Source organism: Nerophis ophidion, linkage group LG04 (assembly GCF_033978795.1).
Source record: "Nerophis ophidion isolate RoL-2023_Sa linkage group LG04, RoL_Noph_v1.0, whole genome shotgun sequence".
NCBI classification, from domain to species: Eukaryota; Metazoa; Chordata; class Actinopteri; order Syngnathiformes; family Syngnathidae; genus Nerophis; species Nerophis ophidion.
In genome coordinates this window covers 466227-484713 of record NC_084614.1, presented here as the reverse complement: position 1 = coordinate 484713, position 18487 = coordinate 466227, and the positions used below count along the sequence as shown (strand labels likewise).

The following is an 18487-nucleotide window of genomic DNA, read 5'->3' as shown; positions in this document are numbered from 1 at the left end:
ATTCTAAACCTTTATTCAAATTTAAACAGATTAGGTTCTCATTCTAATTCATTCTTTACATTGCTGGCAACGGAATAATTAAAACGTATTACGCAATGGGCCTTTAAGAGTATTTGCACAACAAATATATTACCTGGACTGAGAATAACTATAAAATGATGGTGGAATAACAAAAGATCATTGGACTGAGATAACGTTCCAGTTTTGGCAGGCAAACACTTTAAACACGCTTGTGTAAAAAATATATATTGTAACTAAAATGACTTGGGTTTAGTGAAGGACCACGGACCTCAGGAACCTGGCTGCTCATCATCTGTCATCATCAGTCAAAAAAAGAATGCCCGCCACCCGGATATGTGCGTCCAAATAAAGATTACCCGCTTATACGTGCGGGCACTGCATGCCGGAAAAGATTGCCCCCCACCTGAATATGTGCGCGCCAAATCCGTCGATTAAGATTGCCCTGCAATATGTGCGCACCACAGAGAGATTGGGAGATTGACTGCTTTATGTAAACGGGACAAATGTTAGCGGACCAATCAGTTACTAACAGTTGCATAGATATAATGTGAAGAGCAGTTTTATCAGATTTTTTCTTCAAAAAGAGGAACTTCTTATGATATAAATTTGATGCTCTAGTGTATGTTTTGTTACCTACTAATATATATTTATTGTAAAATCTTAGGCTCAATTCATTCAGTTCTCCAAGACCTTGTATAACATCTTTCACGGCGACCCAGAGGAGGAATCCTTATACCGCGCTGTGGCCCACGTTACCAGCCTCCTCCTGAGGATGGAGGAGGTGGGCCGCAGGCTTCAGGAGTCCAACAGCCCGGCCTCGCCCTCAAAGCCCGCGGGCGAAGCACCTCCAACCGCCGAAAGCTCAGACACCTCCAGCCCCCAGGAGGCGGCGCCCGGGCCCGCAGAGACGGATTGGTCCTTTTCATTCGAGCAAGTCCTGGCGTCGCTGCTCAACGAACCGACGATAGTTAGCTTCTTTGACAGACATGTAGACATTCAAAGTAAAGTGACACAAGCACAAGTAGCCCAGCTGAAGCTAACAGGAAATAACAAGTGAGTGGACGCATTATTCAATCATTGGAAAAAGTCTATTTTTATTTTTATTTTTATTAATTTCTGACCCTTGAGCAGAAAATAGCGGTTTAGATTAGAATAGGCAGATGAAGGGAAGGGCAAAAAGGGCTGACATGCAGATATGGAACATGCACACAGGAAGCACCTTATTAAATCTTACATTCTCATCCCACTATTTACTCATCTGTCACTCAACAGTATTCCACTCACTATGTTGAGTTTTAGTTCCATTATGCTGCGCTTCAATGTTGCACCCATGCAGCCCCCTACATTATTAAAATGTATTCTATAAAACACATAATTACAGTTTGCCGTACAATATTCAAAAGCCCAATGGATGAGGCTGTCCTTATACCTGCCGAGGCCACCATTGTACTGTAAATGTCATGTATACAGTGCGTAGCTGCGTGCTGATGTGTGTTGTCCGGTGAGCCCGCATCTTCTCAATTTTTCATATTGTGCATTAAGTCAGGCTAAACACTGAGAATGATGTTTCTTAATTTGTAACACCATCTCACACACAGTATCGCTAGTACCAGCGCAACTGCATCAACAGTGTTGACGTTGATTAATATGTAATACAGCGACGGAAGGTTTATAAAGGCCACTGAAGGATACTTTAGTTTAATCAAATCTCAGGGTGCAATTTGCGTACGTGTAACTGTTGTTTTATCCTGATAAGGGTAGTTTGACCTATATGACTGAATTGTGTAACGCTCAATGTGGAGCATGTGTAGCAGTTTTCATATTGTCACGCTTTAGCCTTCAAAGACATGCAAAGGCTGCTTACGCTCACTTTATTTGCATATACTTATTCTACATTATGCCTTCTTCTGAATCTCTTGGAGTAAAAGAGACATTTAACCCTCAGGGGACAAAGTCTTTTTTTTTTTGTCCTTTCACAGTAACTTTTTGTTGTATTTTGGCCACAATTTTTTTCTGTTCAATTTTAAAATGTCTATGTCCAGTTCTTTCACAAGTGTACAATACACTGACAGTTATTAGAAAATACCCCAAAGCCATTTTGGACATAAAAGTAGGCGATTTTTGTGAAAATGTATGCGATCTCCTTTTAAAGCCGATAACGAACACTGATCCCCTCCGGCTTGCATTGTATTTATTTTTAGTTTCCACGCTGACAAGCGGCGAGCATCTTATTATGTGTCTATATACACAAAAAATAAACTGCGTTTCTTAGTACCCCAAGTATCATTATCAAGTATCGTTTATAAGTGGAGGACCAGCCTAAACATGTTAAACACCGAAAGCAATCCAGGAGTAGGCATGCTAATAGCTATGCTAACCACTAAGCTGTTTTTTAAACAACACAAAAAATACCTACAACTTAGTAAAGTTTAAGACAGGGGTCCTTAAACTTTTTGACTCAGAGGCTGCATTGGGTTACAACAATTTGTCCGGGGGCCGGGCTAGATATATATATATATATATATATATATACAGTGGGGCAAAAAAGTATTTAGTCAGCCACCGATTGTGCAAGTTCTCCCACTTAAAATGATGACAGAGGTCTGTAATTTTCATCATAGGTACACTTCAACTGTGAGAGACAGAATGTGAAAAAACATCCAGGAATTCACATTGTAGGAATTTGAAAGAATTTATTTGTAAATTATGGTGGAAAATAAGTATTTGGTAAATAACAAAATTTCAACTAAATACTTTGTAATATAACCTTTGTTGGCAATATCCATCAGTCTTCTTCTGCTTATCCGGGGACCAGTCGCGGGGGCAGCAGCCTAAGCAGGGAAGCCCAGACTTCCCTCTCCCCAGCCACTTCGTCTAGCTCTTCCCGGGGATCCTGAGGCGTTCCCAGGCCAGCCGGGAGACATAGTCTTCCCAAAATTTCCTGGGTCTTCCCGTGGCCTCCTACCGGTTGGACGTGCCCTAAACACCTCCCTCGGGAGGCGTTCGGGTGGCATCCTGACCAGATGCCCGAACCACCTCATCTGACTCCTCTCGATGTGGAGGAGCAGCGGCTTTACTTTGAGTTCCTCCTGGATGACAGCGCTTCTCACCCTATCTTTAAGGGAGAGCTCCGCCACACGGCAGAGGAAACTCATTTCGGCCGCTTGTACCCGTGATTTTATCCTTTCGGTCATGACCCAAAGCTCATGACCATAGGTGACGATGGGAACGTAGATCGACCGGTAAATTGAGAGCTTTGCCTTCCGGCTCAGCTCCTTCTTCACCACAACGGATCGGTACAACGTCCGCATTACTGAAGACGCCGCACCAATCCGCCTGTCGATCTCACGATCCACTCTTCCCTCACTCGTGAACAAGACTCCTAGGTACTTGAACTCCTCCCCAACCCGGAGATGGCATTCCACCCTTTTCCGGGCGAGAACCATGGACTCGGACTTGGAAGTGCTGATTCTCATTCCGGTCGCTTCACACTCGGCTGCGAACCGATCCAGTTAGAGCTGAAGATCCCGGCCAGATGAAGCCATCAGGACCACATCATCTACAAAAAGCAGAGACCTAATCCCGCGGTCACCAAACCAGAACCCCTCAACGCCTTGACTACGCCTAGAAATTCTGTCCATAAAAGTTATGAACAGAATTGGTGACAAAGGACAGCCTTGGCTGAGTCCAACCCTCACTGGAAATGTGTTCGACTTACTGCCGGCAATACGGACCAAGCTCTGACACTGATCGTACAGGGAGCGGACCGCCACAATAAGACAGTTCGATACCCCATACTCTCTGAGCACTCCCAACAGGAATTCCCGAGGGACACGGTCGAATGCCTTCTCCAAGTCCCCAAAGCACATGTAGACTAGTTGGGCAAACTCCCATGCACCCTCAAGAACCCTGCCGAGAGTATAGAGCTGGTCCACAGTTCCACGACCAGGACGAAAACCACACTGATCCTCCGGAATCCGAGGTTAGACTATCCGGCGAGGCCTCCTCTCCAGTACACCTGAATAAACCTTACCGGGGAGGCTGAGGAGTGTGATCCCACGATAGTTGGAACACACCCTCCGGTCCCCCTTCTTAAAGAGAGAGGAACCACCACCCCGGTCTGCCAATCCAGAGGTAACGGCCCGATGTCCATGCGATGCTGCAGAGTCTTGTCAACCAAAACAGCCCCGCAGCATCCAGAGCCTTAAGGAACTCCGGACGGATCTCATCCACCCCTGGGGCCTTGCAACCGAGGAGCTTTTTAACTACCTCAGCAACCTCAGCCCCAGGACTAGGAAAGCCCACCACAGAATCCCCAGGCACTGCTTCCTCATAGGAAGACGTGTTGGTGGGATTGAGGAGGTTTTCGAAGTTTTCCTTCCACCTATCCACAACATCCGCAGTTGAGGTCAGCACAACACCATCCGCACCATACACGGTGTTGATAGTGCACTGCTTCCCCTTTCTGAGGCGGCGGATGGTGGTCCAGAATTGCTTCAAAGCCGTTCGGAAGTCGTTTTCCATGGCTCCCCCAAACTCCTCCCTGTCCGAGTTTTTGCCTCAACGACCGCTGAATATGTACACCGCTTGGCCTGTCGGTACCTGTCCACTGCCTCCGGAGTCCTATGAGCCAAAAGATTGCCAAATTATTATTGGCAATAACAGAGGTCAAACGATTACTATAGGTCTTTACCAGGTTTGCACACACAGTAGCTGGTCGTTTGGCCCATTCCTCTATGCAGATCTTCTCGAGAGAATTGATGTTTTGGGGCTGTCGCCCAGCAACACGGACTTTCAACTCCCTCCATAGATTTACTATGGAGTTGAGGTCTGGAGACTGGCTAGGCCACTCCAGGACTTTCAAATGCTTCTTACAGAGCCACTCCTTTGCTGCTGTGTTTGGGATCATTGTCATGCTGGAAGACCCAGCCACGGTTCATCTTAAAAGCTCTCACTGATGGAAGGAGGTTTTGGCTCAAAATCTCACGATACATGGCCCCATTCATTCTTTCCTTAACACGGATCAGTCGTCCTGTCCCCTTAGCAGAAAAACAGCCCCAAAGCATGATGTTTCCACCCCCATACTTCACAGTAGGTATGGTGTTCTTGGGATGCAACTCAGTATTCTTCTTCCTCCAAACACGACGAGTTGAGTTCATACCAAAAAGTTATATTTTGGTTTCATCTGACCACATGGCATTCTCCCCATCCTCTGCTGTATCATCCATGTGCTCTCTGGCAAACTTCAGACGGGCCTGGACATGCACTGGCTTAAGCAGGGGGACACGTCTGGCACTGCAGGATTTGATTCCCTGTCGGCGTAGTTTGTTACTGATGTTAACCTTTGTTACTTTGGTCCCAGCTCTCTGCAGATCATTCACCAGGCCTCCCCCGTGTGGTTCTGGGATTTTTGCTCACCGCTCTCATGATCATTTTGACCCCACGGGATGAGATCTTGTGTGGAGCCCCAGATCGAGGGAGATTATCAATGGTCTTGTATGTCTTCCATTTTCTGATAATTGCTCCCACAGTTGATTTTTTCACACCAAGCTGCTTGCCTATTGTAGATTCACTCTTCCCAGTCTGGTGCAGGTCTACAATTCTTTTCCTGGTGTCCTTCGACAGCTCTTTGGTCTTGGCCATAGTGGAGTTGGGAGTCTGACTGTTTGAGGCTGTGGACAGGTGTCTTTTATACAGATAACGGGTTCAAACATGTTCCATTAATACAGGTAACGAGTGGAGGACAGAAAATCTTCTTAAAGAAATAAATAAATAAATGGGTTGTACTTGTATAGCGCTTTTCTACCTTCAAGGTACTCAAAGCGCTTTGACACTACTTCCACATTTACCCATTCACACACACATTCACACACTGATGGAGGGAGCTGCCATGCAAGGCGCCAACCAGCACCCATCAGGAGCAAGGGTGAAGTGTCTTGCTCAGGACACAACGGACGTGACGAGGTTGGTTCTAGGTGGGATTTGAACCAGTGACCTTCGGGTTGCGCACGGCCACTCTCCCACTGCGCCACGCCGTCCCTAAGAAGAAGTTACAGGTCTGTGAGAGCCAGAGATTTTCCTTGTTAGAAGTGACCAAATACTTATTTCCACCATAATTTACAAATAAATTCTTTAAAATTGCTACAATGTGAATTCCCGGATTTTTTTCCTTCACATTCTTTCTCTCACAGTTGAAGTGTACCTATGATGAAAATTACAGACCTCTGTCATCATTTTAAGTGGGAGAACTAGCACAATCGGTGGCTGACTAAATACTTTTTGCCCCACTGTATACTGTATATATATATATATATATATATATACATATATATATATATATATTTACAGATACATATATACATACATATATGTATACATATATATATATATATATACTGTATATATATATATATATACTGTGTGAATATATATATATATATATATATTTCTCACGTACTAATTGACTGAAAGAGAGCACACATTTGTTGCGTGCTTGTCCGACACTTCGGCGCGAGGGCGTTGATGTCACATTATCGATGGCAAAAGGCATTTTTAGACAATATGATTTGCCTGAGCACCCAAGAGACACCAAGAGTAACAAGCGGTAGCAAATGAATTAGAAAGGAGAGCTTTTAAAAAAAATTTTGGATTTAAACTTGGCACTTCCCGGGGCCCGGATTTTGGACGCTGGTGGGCCGGATTGGGCCCACAGGTCGTAGTTTGGGGACCCCTGGTTTAAGAAATGTAGCTGGAACCACTTTACAGCCGAAAGTAAGCAGATATTAACAGGAAATTAATAAGTAGTTAAGAGTCTAGAGGGAGGATAATATAACAACAGTTAATGTGTCAGCATTGTCACAGTCTGTACAGGACAAAAAGAGGAGTTCAAATTTATCCATAAATTTGTGATGTCGATACCAATGGTAATAGCATATAGTCGATACGACAGCGCAAGGACGATATTTTTATTTTCTCAAAATAATTTTTGTCTTTTTTAAATGATTACAAACTCAGGGAAAAATTCCCCGAACACAGTTTTTGCTTTTGTTTAGTTGTTGTGTACCATACTGACTTAGTTTTTATCAAACAATGTTGTTTAATAAAAGAGAATTAAAAAACTGCTTTAAATATTTTGTTAATATTGTTAAACTGTCAATAGCACTCACTATGAATGCATTGAAAAATGTACATGTGATCGGCATTGGTATGGGCTGATTCCGCTCAAGGGTTAGAGTTAGTAGTAGGTGTTAGTATCGGATTTGGCAGCATAGAACCCTGATGAGAACATCCCTACATCCAACACTAATAAAAGTCTAAATAAAAACAATTTTGATAGCTTTTTTTTTTTTTACTTTTTTTGCTCAAAAGTCTATATCAATTTTTTCTTTAAACAAAACTCAAGAAATGATCCCTTTTATAGCCTTGTGATCAAATGATGTCACAAGTGACAATTCGTATATATTTGCATAACATAAGTTCTTATACTAAGTTAAACCTGTGACACTATTTAATCAAAATAAAAATGCATGTTAGATTATTTTTGTAGAGGACTCAAGTTTATTGAAATTTTTGTGCAAAAAAAAAAAAAAAAAAAAAATCCAAATCCTAAATGTTTTTATGCCCTTTTATGTACAGTTTGCCTTTGAATATGATTACATTTGAATGTCCCCAGAGGGTTAAAAGCTTTATTTAATTTTGTGTCGGATAATACTGTTCTCAAAGCTTCATATATATATATTTTGTAATTTTTCATAGCATAAAGTATTTATAGTCAGTGCTGCAACTGCGAGTGATACAAACCAGCATCATCCATTAAAATGAATGATTGATATTTGTAAATGTTTACATATATAATGTAAAAAACATGGCGGTACTTCAGTTTTCAGTTGTAATCTATTCCAGACATTCCCCAATAAAACATTTTATATGTAACAATTATACAAACCCTGTTTCCATATGAGTTGGGAAATTGTGTTAGATGTAAATATAAACGGAATACAATGATTTGCAAATCCTTTTCAACCCATATTCAGTTGAATATGCTACAAAGACAACATATTTGATGTTCAAACTGATAAACATTTTTTTTTGCATATAATCATTAACTTTAGACTTTGATGCCAGCAACACGTGACAAAGAAGTTGGGAAAGGTGGCAATAAATACTGATAAAGTTGAAGAATGCTCATCAAACACTTAAATGGAACATCCCACAGGTCAGCAGGCTAATTGGGAACAGGTGGGTACCATGATTGGGTATAAAAGCAGCTTCCATGAAATTCTCAGTAATTCACAAACAAGGATGGGGCGAAGGTCACCAATTTGTAAGCAAATTGTCGAACAATTTTAGAACAACGTTTCTCAATGAGCTATTGCAAGGAATTTAGGAATTTTACCATCTACGTTCCATAAAATCATCAAAAGGTTCAGAGAATCTGGAAAAATCACTGCACGTAAGTGATGATATTACAGACCTTTGATCCCTCAGGCGGTACTGCATCAAAAACCGACATCGATGTGTAAAGGATATTACCACATGGGCTCAGGAACACTTCATAAAAACACTGTCAGTAACTACAGTTGGTCGCTACATCTGTAAGTGCAAGTTAGAATTACTATTCAAAGCCAGACCCATTTATCAACAGCACCCAGAAACACCGCTGGCTTCGCTGGGCCTGAGCTCATCTAAGATGGACTGATGCAAAGTGGAAACGTGTCCTGTGGTCTGACGAGTCCACATTTCCAATTATATTTGTAAACTGTGGACCTGGTGTCCTCCGTAACAAAGAGGAAATTAACCATCTGGATTGTTATAGGCGCAAATTTGAAAAGCCAGCATCTGTGATGGTATCGGGGTGTATTAGTGCCCAAGGCATGGGTAACTTACACATCTGTGAAGGCACCATTAATGCTGAAAGGTCCATACAGGTTTTGGAGCAACATATGTTGTCATCCAAGCAACGTTATCATGGATGCCCCTGCTTATTTCAGCGAGACAATTGCAAGCCACGTGTTACAACAGCTTGGCTTCGTAGTAAAAGAGTGCGGGTACTTTCCTGGCCCGCCTGCAGTCCAGACCTGTCTCCCATCGAAAATGTGTGGCGCATTCTGAAGTGTAAAATACGACAGCAGAGACCCCTGACTGTTGAACGACTGAAGCTCTACATAAAACAAGAATGGGAAACAATTCCACTTTCAAAGCTTCAACAATTAGTTTCCTCAGTTCCCAAACATTTATTGAGTGTTGTTAAAAGAAAAGGTGATGTAACACAGTGGTGAACATGCCCTTTCCCAACTACTTTGGCACGTGTTGCAGCCATGAAATTCTAATTTAATTATTATTTGCACAAAAAAAAAAGTTTCTGAGTTTGAACATCAAATATCTTGTTTTTGTAGTGCATTCAATTGAATATGGGTTGAAAAAGATTTGCAATTCATTGTATTCCGTTTATATTTACATCCAACACAATTTCCCAACTCATATGGAAATAGGGTTTGTAGTTTAACATGCAGAAAACAATGCAAAAATGAATATTTGACATTACTTTTAACTTTATTAAAGACTGTTGTTATCAAAGGGCTCTCACTCTCAACTTTATTTGGCCCCATGGTGGCTTGTCTGGTTGTATTAAAAGAAAGAACAGAGTGATTAAGTCACTAACGTGTTTGGGCACTTGATTCTGTGGAATGATACTTGACGAGATTATTACCTGAATATTCATTTGTACGATAACTGAGACGGTATACAAAATACGTGGCTGTATTTTAACAAAATCTTTAGTCAAAAAGAATCGTATGAAAACTGAGGTACTGCTGTAAAAGAACATCACTTAAAGCCATAGTACCCAGGCCTCTATTTTTTTTTTTAAATATGTACCTGTTGTTTTCATTATTCCAGTAGTATTGCTTCTGTGATGCATTTAAATAGAAGACTATACCGAACATATATTGACTATATTGCACAGATATACATTACAGTAAATGTGTTTCAAAATGACTATTGTGTATCTACGTTTTTAATTGTCCATGATAATAATGATTTTTTTTTTTTTTTTTTGCAAATGTACTTCTTTTTTTGCAAATGTACTTCATCTTCAAAGCAAAACCAACAATTTCAAAGTAACGTTGCCACGTGAGGACTTGACATTTTCCATTCAGCTAATTGCCATATCGCACATTTCACACCTTTATAGTTTGTTTGACTTCTGAGAAATCTGTTTATTCAATCAAGGCTTTGATTCCTACAAAATTGCACTTCACATGACTGTTTTTGTGTTTTTTTGGGTAAAGGAGATGACCCGACATAAGTGCAATGATAAAAGTGTAAATCTTTATTACTGGAGTAACGTTTTTATGTATGAAATTATCAGCTTCATGTGTGACTAGGTGATACTTCTGTTGCTTGGTGATGATGTTGTTTTTTTCCATTATTGTTCAAAGTACATCAGAATAAAGAATGGCCATTTTTAAATTACAGGCTGCGGATTAATCTTACTAACCATCATTTAAATACATGAGTGGCATTACTTTTGTTGGCAGGTCCAGCAAGGCATTTTCTACTAGCCTAAACACTCTTAGAAGCACCGACCTACATTTACAAACCCCGTTTCCTTATGAATTAGGAAATTGTGTTAGATGTAAAAATAAACGGAATACAATGATTTGCAAATCCTTTTCAACCCATATTCAGTTGAATATGCTACAAAGACAATATATTTGATGTACAAACTGATAAACATTTTTTTTTGCAAATAATCATTAACTTTAGACTTCGATGCCAGCAACACGTGACAACGAAGTTGGGAAAGGTGGCAATAAATACTGATAAAGTTTAGGAATGCTCATCAAACACTTATTTGGAACATCCCACAGGTGTGCAGGCTAATTGGGAACAGGTGGATGCCATGATTGGGTATAAAAACAGCCCCACCAAAAAGGCTCAGTCTTTCATAAGAAAGGATGGGGCGAGGTACACCCCTTTGTCCACAACTGCATGAGCAAATAGTCAAACAGTTTAAGAACAACGTTTCTCAAAGTGCAATTGCAAGAAATATAGGGATTTCAACATCTACGGTCTATAATATCATCAAAAGGTTCAGAGAATCTGGAGAAATCACTCCACGTAAGCGGCATGGCCGGAAACCAACATTGAACGACCGTGACCTTCGATCCCTCATACAGCACTGACTATATCAAAAACCGACATCAATCTCTAAAGGATATCAGCACATGGGCTTAGGAACACTTAAGAAAACCACTGTCACTAAATACAGTTGGTCGCTACATCTGTAAGTGCAAGTTAAAGCTCTACTTTGCAAAGCGAAAGCCATTTATCAACAGCATCCAGAAACGCCCCCGGCTTCTCTGGGCCCGAGATCATCTATGATGGACTGATGCAAAGTGGAAAAGTGTTATGTGGTCTGACAAGTCCACATTTCAAATTGCTTTTGGAAATATTCGACATTGTGTCATCCGGACCAAAGGGGAAGCGAACCATCCAGACTGTTATCGACGAAAAGTTCAAAAGCCAGCATCTGTGATGGTATGGGGGTGCATTAGTGCCCAAGGCATGGGTAACTTACACATCTGTGAAGGCACCATTAATGCTGAAAGGTACATACAGGTTTTGGAACAACATATGCTGCCATCTAAGCGCCATATTTTTCATGGACGCCCCTGCTTATTTCAGCAAGACAATGCCAAGCCACATTCAGCACGTGTTACAACAGCGTGGCTTTGTAAAAAAAGAGTGCGGGTACTTTCCTGGCCCGCCTGCAGTCCAGACTTGTCTCCCATCAAAAATGTGTGGCGCATTACGAAGCGTAAAATACGACAGCGGAAACCTCGGACTGTTGAACAATTGAAGCTCTACATAAAACAAGAATGGAAAGAAATCCACTTTCAAAGCTTCAACAATTAGTTTTTTCAGTTCCCAAACGTTTATTGAGTGTTGTTAAAAGAAAAGGTGATGTAACACAGTGGTAAACATGCCCTTTCCCAACTACTTTGGCAAAAGTTGCAGCCATGAATTTCTAAGTTAATTATTATTTGCAAAAAATATATAATGTTTATGAGTTTGAACACCAAATATCTTGTCTTTGTAGTGCATTCAACTGAATATGGGTTGAAAAGGATTTGCAAATCATTGTATTCTGTTTATATTTACATCTAACACAATTTCCCAACTCATATGGAAACGGGGTTTGTACAACTTAAAGGGGACCTTGGATGAATTTCATCTTTTCTAACTTATAAGTGTTGTTAACGTTGTGTTAAATAATTCCAAAACATCAAATCATGAGATTTATGCATTTTGGCTTGAGCTTGCATGCAGATTGAATGCCTCTGTTTGCTGGGTTTTGCAGTCTTGCCACGTCTCGACGTCACAGCTTGGTGGATGTACATATTTGGACTTTAGTAAGGCTTTGATTGATTGATTGATCGAAACTCTTATCTGTAGATTGCACAGTACATATTCCGTATAATTGACCACTAAATAGTAACACTCGAATAAGTATTTCAACTTGTTTAAGTCGGGGTCAACGTGAATCAATTCAAGGTAAAATTCATACATTTGACCAAGTGTGTATATGTCAAGGGCTCATCCGGGATTTGAACCCGGGACCTCTCACACCCTAAGCGAGAATCATACCCCTAGACCAACAAGCCACTAAAGGGACTTGAAGAAACACAAAAAAAAGGTAAGATAAAGTACTTTCATCTAATCTTGGTATGCGCATACTGTAATAAAACTGATGTGCAACATGCAGTGACATAAATGCTCCTTAAAACAGCTGTTTATTTATTCAAGTCTGAATCAGTCAGGGAATGTGAAAGTGTACTTAATGTAGTGACCTGGTGACTCTATATATCCATCCATCCATTTTCTACCGCTTATTCCCTTTTGGGGTCGCGGGGGGTGCTGGTGCCTAACTCAGCTACAATCGGGCGGAAGGCGGGGTACACCCTGGACAAGTCGCCACCTCATCACAGGGCCAACACAGATAGACAGACAACATTCACACTCACATTCACACACTAGGGCCAATTTAGTGTTGCCAATCAACCTATCCCCTAATGTTTATTTAATTTATTTTTAATCGTGTCTGGAGAACAATATTGGTGACAATATACAGTGTACTTTTCCAAAAGATAAATTATGATACTTTTGGAGAGGGTTGGGGCGTGGTTTCATTTGTCATCTGGGAACACTTTCAGAAAGGAAGATCTTGCAGACAGACTCAAAAAACAGGTTATAGAAGTGACTGCAGCAAAAAGTACACCATAGCATATCCAATACATATTATCTGGATCACAAGGAAGTGTTTCCAATGTAGATTAAAATAATCAAAGGTCCCTTTTAAAAATTCTTTTTTTTTTAATCTCTGAAATTGTATTAATGTATTCCCAACACTCTATTGCAGTGGTTCTCAATCTTTTTTCACCAAGCACCACCTCAGAAATCACTTGGCTCTCCCAAGTACCCCAATAATGACCAACGTCAAAATACAGTAGTGTAATAGGCCAACGTATTCATTAAAAACAAGACAGAGGTTTCATTTAACATTATTGGCCACAGTAACATTACACACAGTTTGAACAGTAACATTGTTTGAAAATAGGAAAATAAAACACTGTACTTTAATAATGGCTCAAATAAGTGGAGCCCCAGTACCACTGGTGGTATATGAACCAGTTTGAGACTCACTGGTCTATTGACTCCATTTCATTGCATGGCTGCAGTGCTTCCAGTATTTGTATGTTGTATTTGTCCAATCAGATTTCAGCTTTTGTGTTGTCATGTTAATGTAATCTGCCCAAAGCCTCCAGAATATGTGTTATATTATATTAGCAATGGGGCCAACACTTCCGAACAAACTCCATCCTTAACACATATTTTTGCGATAATTATAATCAATCCTCAGCCTTCCCGGTAAGGTTTATTCAGGTGTACTGGAGAGGAGGCTTCGCCGGATAGTCGAACCTCGGATTCAGGAGGAACAGTGTGGTTTTCGTCCTGGTCGTGGAACTGTGGACCAGCTCTATACTCTCGGCAGGGTTCTTGAGGGTGCATGGGAGTTTGCCCAACCAGTCTACATGTGCTTTGTGGACTTGGAGAAGGCATTCGACCGTGTCCCTCGGGGAGTCCTGTGGGGAGTGCTCAGAGAGTATGGGGTACCGGACTGTCTTATTGTGGCAGTCCGCTCCCTGTACGATCAGTGTCAGAGCTTGGTCCGCATTGCTGGCAGTAAGTCGGACACGTTTCCAGTGAGGGTTGGACTCCGCCAAGGCTGTCCTTTGTCACCGATTCTGTTCATAACTTTTATGGACAGAATTTCTAGGCGCAGCCAAGGCGTTGAGGGGATCCGGTTTGGTGGCCACGGGATTAGGTCTCTGCTTTTTGCAGATGATGTAGTCCTGATGGCTTCATCTGACCGGGATCTTCAGCTCTCACTGGATCGGTTCGCAGCCGAGTGTGAAGCGACCGGAATGAGAATCAGCACCTCCAAGTCCGAGTCCATGGTTCTCGCCCGGAAAAGGGTGGAGTGCCATCTCCGGGTTGGGGAGGAGACCCTGCCCCAAGTGGAGGAGTTCAAGTACCTAGGAGTCTTGTTCACGAGTGGGGGAAGAGTGGATCGTGAGATCGACAGGCGGATCGGTGCGGCGTCTTCAGTAATGCGGACGTTGTACCGATCCGTTGTGGTGAAGAAGGAGCTGAGCCGGAAGGCAAAGCTCTCAATTTACCGGTCGATCTACGTTCCCATCCTCACCTATGGTCATGAGCTTTGGGTCATGACCGAAAGGATAAGATCACGGGTACAAGCGACCGAAATGAGTTTCCTCCGCCGGGTGGCGGGGCTCTCCCTTAGAGATAGGGTGAGAAGCTCTGCCATCCGGGAGGAACTCAAAGTAAAGCCGCTGCTCCTTCACATCGAGAGGAGCCAGATGAGGTGGTTCGGGCATCTGGTCAGGATGCCACCCGAACGCCTCCGTAGGGAGGTGTTTAGGGCACGTCCAGCTGGTAGGAGGCCACGGGGAAGACCCAGGACACGTTGGGAAGACTGTGTCTCCCGGCTGGCCTGGGAACGCCTCGGGATCCCCCGGGAAGAGCTAGACGAAGTGGCTGGAGATAGGGAAGTCTGGGCTTCCCTGCTTAGGCTGCTGCCCCCGCGACCCGACCTCGGATGAGCGGAAGATGATGGATGGATGGATGGATTATAATCAATCAATCAAAGTTTATTTATATGGCCCTTAATCACAAATGTCTCAAAGGGCTGCACAAGCCAGTCAGATCCCACAACAGGGCAGGAAAAAACTCCACCCAATGGGAACAACGAGTGCAATGGAGGCCGAGTGGATACAGTTAATAATGTGAGCGTCCAGGCCATAGTGGGGCCAGCAGTATAACCTCTTTAATGTAGACATGTCGCGGCGCAGAGACATCACCGATTGATGCATAAGAAGTGGTCACCCCGCATGTCCCAACTTGAATTATAATTATCCCATTATATTGTGCAACTTCCATTTTGACCAATGGGTGTACTTGTGTCATTCCACCAAAGCTCATACATTTTGTTTAGTAAAAAGACAATTAGATCATGTGCAGCATGTATTTTTTAGTTAGTGCTGATTCAGTCAACTGTTTCATGAGTATTTAGAAGAAAAGAGTGAGTTGCACATGTTTTCCAAGAAGTTACATTTCTTCTGAAAGTGTGTCTTTGTGACCTGATTGGCATCCTTTAAAACCACATTTTCAACAACCAGAAAGGTTGAAAAAAACATTTTGGAAGGAAACTGTCACAAAGACAGCTTTGTGACAGTTATCCAACTATAAATCAAAAAATCACTAAAATGCCACTTGGTTCTGTCATGTTTTGATTAAAAGCATCAGATCAAGATCTTCCTTGTTGGATTGAGATTTGGTGCCCCTTATTGTACCTCACCCCTGTCATCTACTGTATGTTCTCTGTTAAATAAAAACAATAATTTGACTTAAACACCATAAAAAACATGCAACGTGATGACACATTCATTTTGATCCTGCAGCGTTAAAGTGATTGCAGGATGTTGCTGTTGCATTGGTTCTATGGAGTTTGTGTCTGTTTTTTGTGGTAAACCATTACCCCTAATTCCTTTCCGACAACATAAATGTTGAAAAAACCTCGAGTTTGCCCAGAGGGCATGAAGTCATTTCGTACATCACATGAGCGATAAAGCCAGCCTTCTCTTGATCACAAGCATACAGTATTTGGAAACGGAATCATACAATAATAACAACAACATAATGGAATTAGCAGTCTTGGAGGACGTCTATTCAGTTGTTTAATTTTGTGGGGGTAAAAAGCCGATAACAGACAAGACACAATACTTGTCATTTCAACAGTCAACGTTATAGCTTTAAGAAATACTAAAATAAATCAAGAATATAAATTGTTGTAGTATGAGTATTTTTTTAAGATCAAGCAGAGTAAGCAAATACGGAATCACTCAAAAAACTAAACTCACCACTAGTACTTTATTGCACCACTTTTGGCTTTTATATCAGCCTGCTGTCGCTGAGGCACAGACTTAACCTGCGACAGACAGTACTCATCAATCTTAGTCCAGCTTTCTCTAAATGCTGTTGACAGATCAGCTTTGCAGGTTTGAGTCTTATCATGGACCATTCTATTTCACTTCCACCACAGATTTTCAATTGGATTGAGATCCAGACTATTTATAGGCCATGACATTGACCTACCGTGTGACTTGTTGAAGGGTGGACTAGCAAAGTAAGATTTTCATTGTACGGTAAACTGTCTATTTAAATGTGCATATGACAATAAACAATCTAGAAACTTGGATCTTGAATTTTGGGCAGCACAGTGGAAGAGGAGTTAGTGTGTCTGCCTCACAATACGAAGGTCCTGTGCAGTCCTGTATAATTTATTACATGCACGCGAACACGCACCCACGCACGCACGCACGCACACACACACACACAGTCTTTTATCTCATCGTAAAGATAATTCCATAGTTTAAACCCCACCACTGATATACACATTTGTTTTAAAGTTGTCCTTAAATACTAATGTTTGAAATTACCTTTTCTTCTATGCTATTCATTCTCAGAAGTGTTGACAATCATTTTTGGGAAATTTGCTGGTAATGTTTTACTTTTAGTCTTAAACATCTACACATATAACATGTAATGTCTGTAACTTAACTAGCTCCTGTAGTTCAATAAAGCAGAAATAATAAATATTATGTTAGTGTGTTCTAGATAATCTACTTTATGAATAATCCTTATAGCTCTTTTCTGTGGTTGATACAATGCCTTTATGTTACTCTTATTTGTGTTCCCCCACACTTCCACACAGTAGCTAATATATGGCAATATAAGTGCACAATACAATATACGCATTGCACTATAATCTGACACACATTATACCTTATTTAATACAAAAATACTTTTAGACATATTTTTCGGTACATGTGCAATATGAGATTTCCATGTCAGACCGTCATCCAGTATCACTCCTAAAAATCTAAGTTCAGAAACTCTTTCAATTCCATCCATTGACAGTTTGATCGTTTCCTCCCTTTTCCTCTTACAAAAAAATCATGAACCTAGTTTTTTTAATGATAATTTATTGACATCAAACCATTTCTTAAGTTTAATAATTTCCTGTTCAATAATGTATGATAACGCTTTTTAGTCATGTCCCAAACTATAAAAGTTGGTGTCGTCCCCAAATAAAACAAATTTAATTAACTTTGATACCTGACATATATCATTAATATATAAAATAAACAATTATGGTCCCAAAACCGAACCTTGTGTAATTCCACATTCAATCCTCATTTGTTCAGCTGTATTACCCACAAAATCCACAAACTCTTGTCTAATATCTAAATAACTTCTTAGCCCGTCTAAAACTACTCCTCTCACACCAAATGAATGCAACTTGGACAATAATATAAAATGATCTATAGTGTCAAATGCTTTTTTAAGATCGACAAACACCCCTATAGTGTATTTCTTATTATCAGTTGCTGTTGCTATATCCTCCATTATATTCATTACAGCTGAAGCAGTGGATCTATTGGTCCGGAATCCGTACTGGCTCTCACTCAACAGCATGTTCTTTTCAATAAAACTGTCTAATTTTTCTGCAAATATTTTTTCAATTATTTTAAGAAAATTGTGACAGCAGTGACATTGGTCTGTAATTAGTAAATCTATGTTTATCTCCCGTTTTAAAGAGTGGATTTACTTTTGCTACCTTCATTCTATTTGGAAAGGTCCCTTTTTGAAAAGAAAATTAAAAACATAACAAAGAGGTTTGATGATACGGTCAATAGTCTTTTTCACAATTATAATGTCTATACCATCACTGTCTGTTGATTATTATTTTTCAGTTTTGTTACCATTGATACAATTTCATTTTCACTAACATCTCCTAGAAGCATGGACTGTAGCACTT

General features: G+C 40.9%; 1 protein-coding gene and 1 non-coding gene across 3 annotated transcripts in view; one reads left to right on the top strand and one right to left on the bottom strand.

Annotated features, from left to right (window-relative positions):
• The window catches only part of LOC133550662 (TBC1 domain family member 8B-like), a 63367-nt gene extending 49421 nt beyond the window's left edge, over window positions 1-13946 (top strand). Inside the window, exons 20-21 of one of the 2 annotated variants that reach the window (XM_061896595.1) lie at window positions 686-1074; window positions 12619-13946. In XM_061896595.1, the coding sequence (XP_061752579.1) occupies window positions 686-1074; window positions 12619-12694 (465 nt within the window). In that variant the 3' untranslated portion in view covers window positions 12695-13946. Of the gene's footprint in view, window positions 1-685; window positions 10495-12618 lie in introns of those variants that run through there. The other variant, XM_061896594.1, reaches the window with a different exon arrangement.
• On the bottom strand, window positions 12618-12689 carry trnap-agg (transfer RNA proline (anticodon AGG)). Its single transcript has one exon. It is a non-coding gene; the product is annotated as a tRNA-Pro (tRNA).
• Window positions 13947-18487: the final 4541 nt, after the last annotated feature.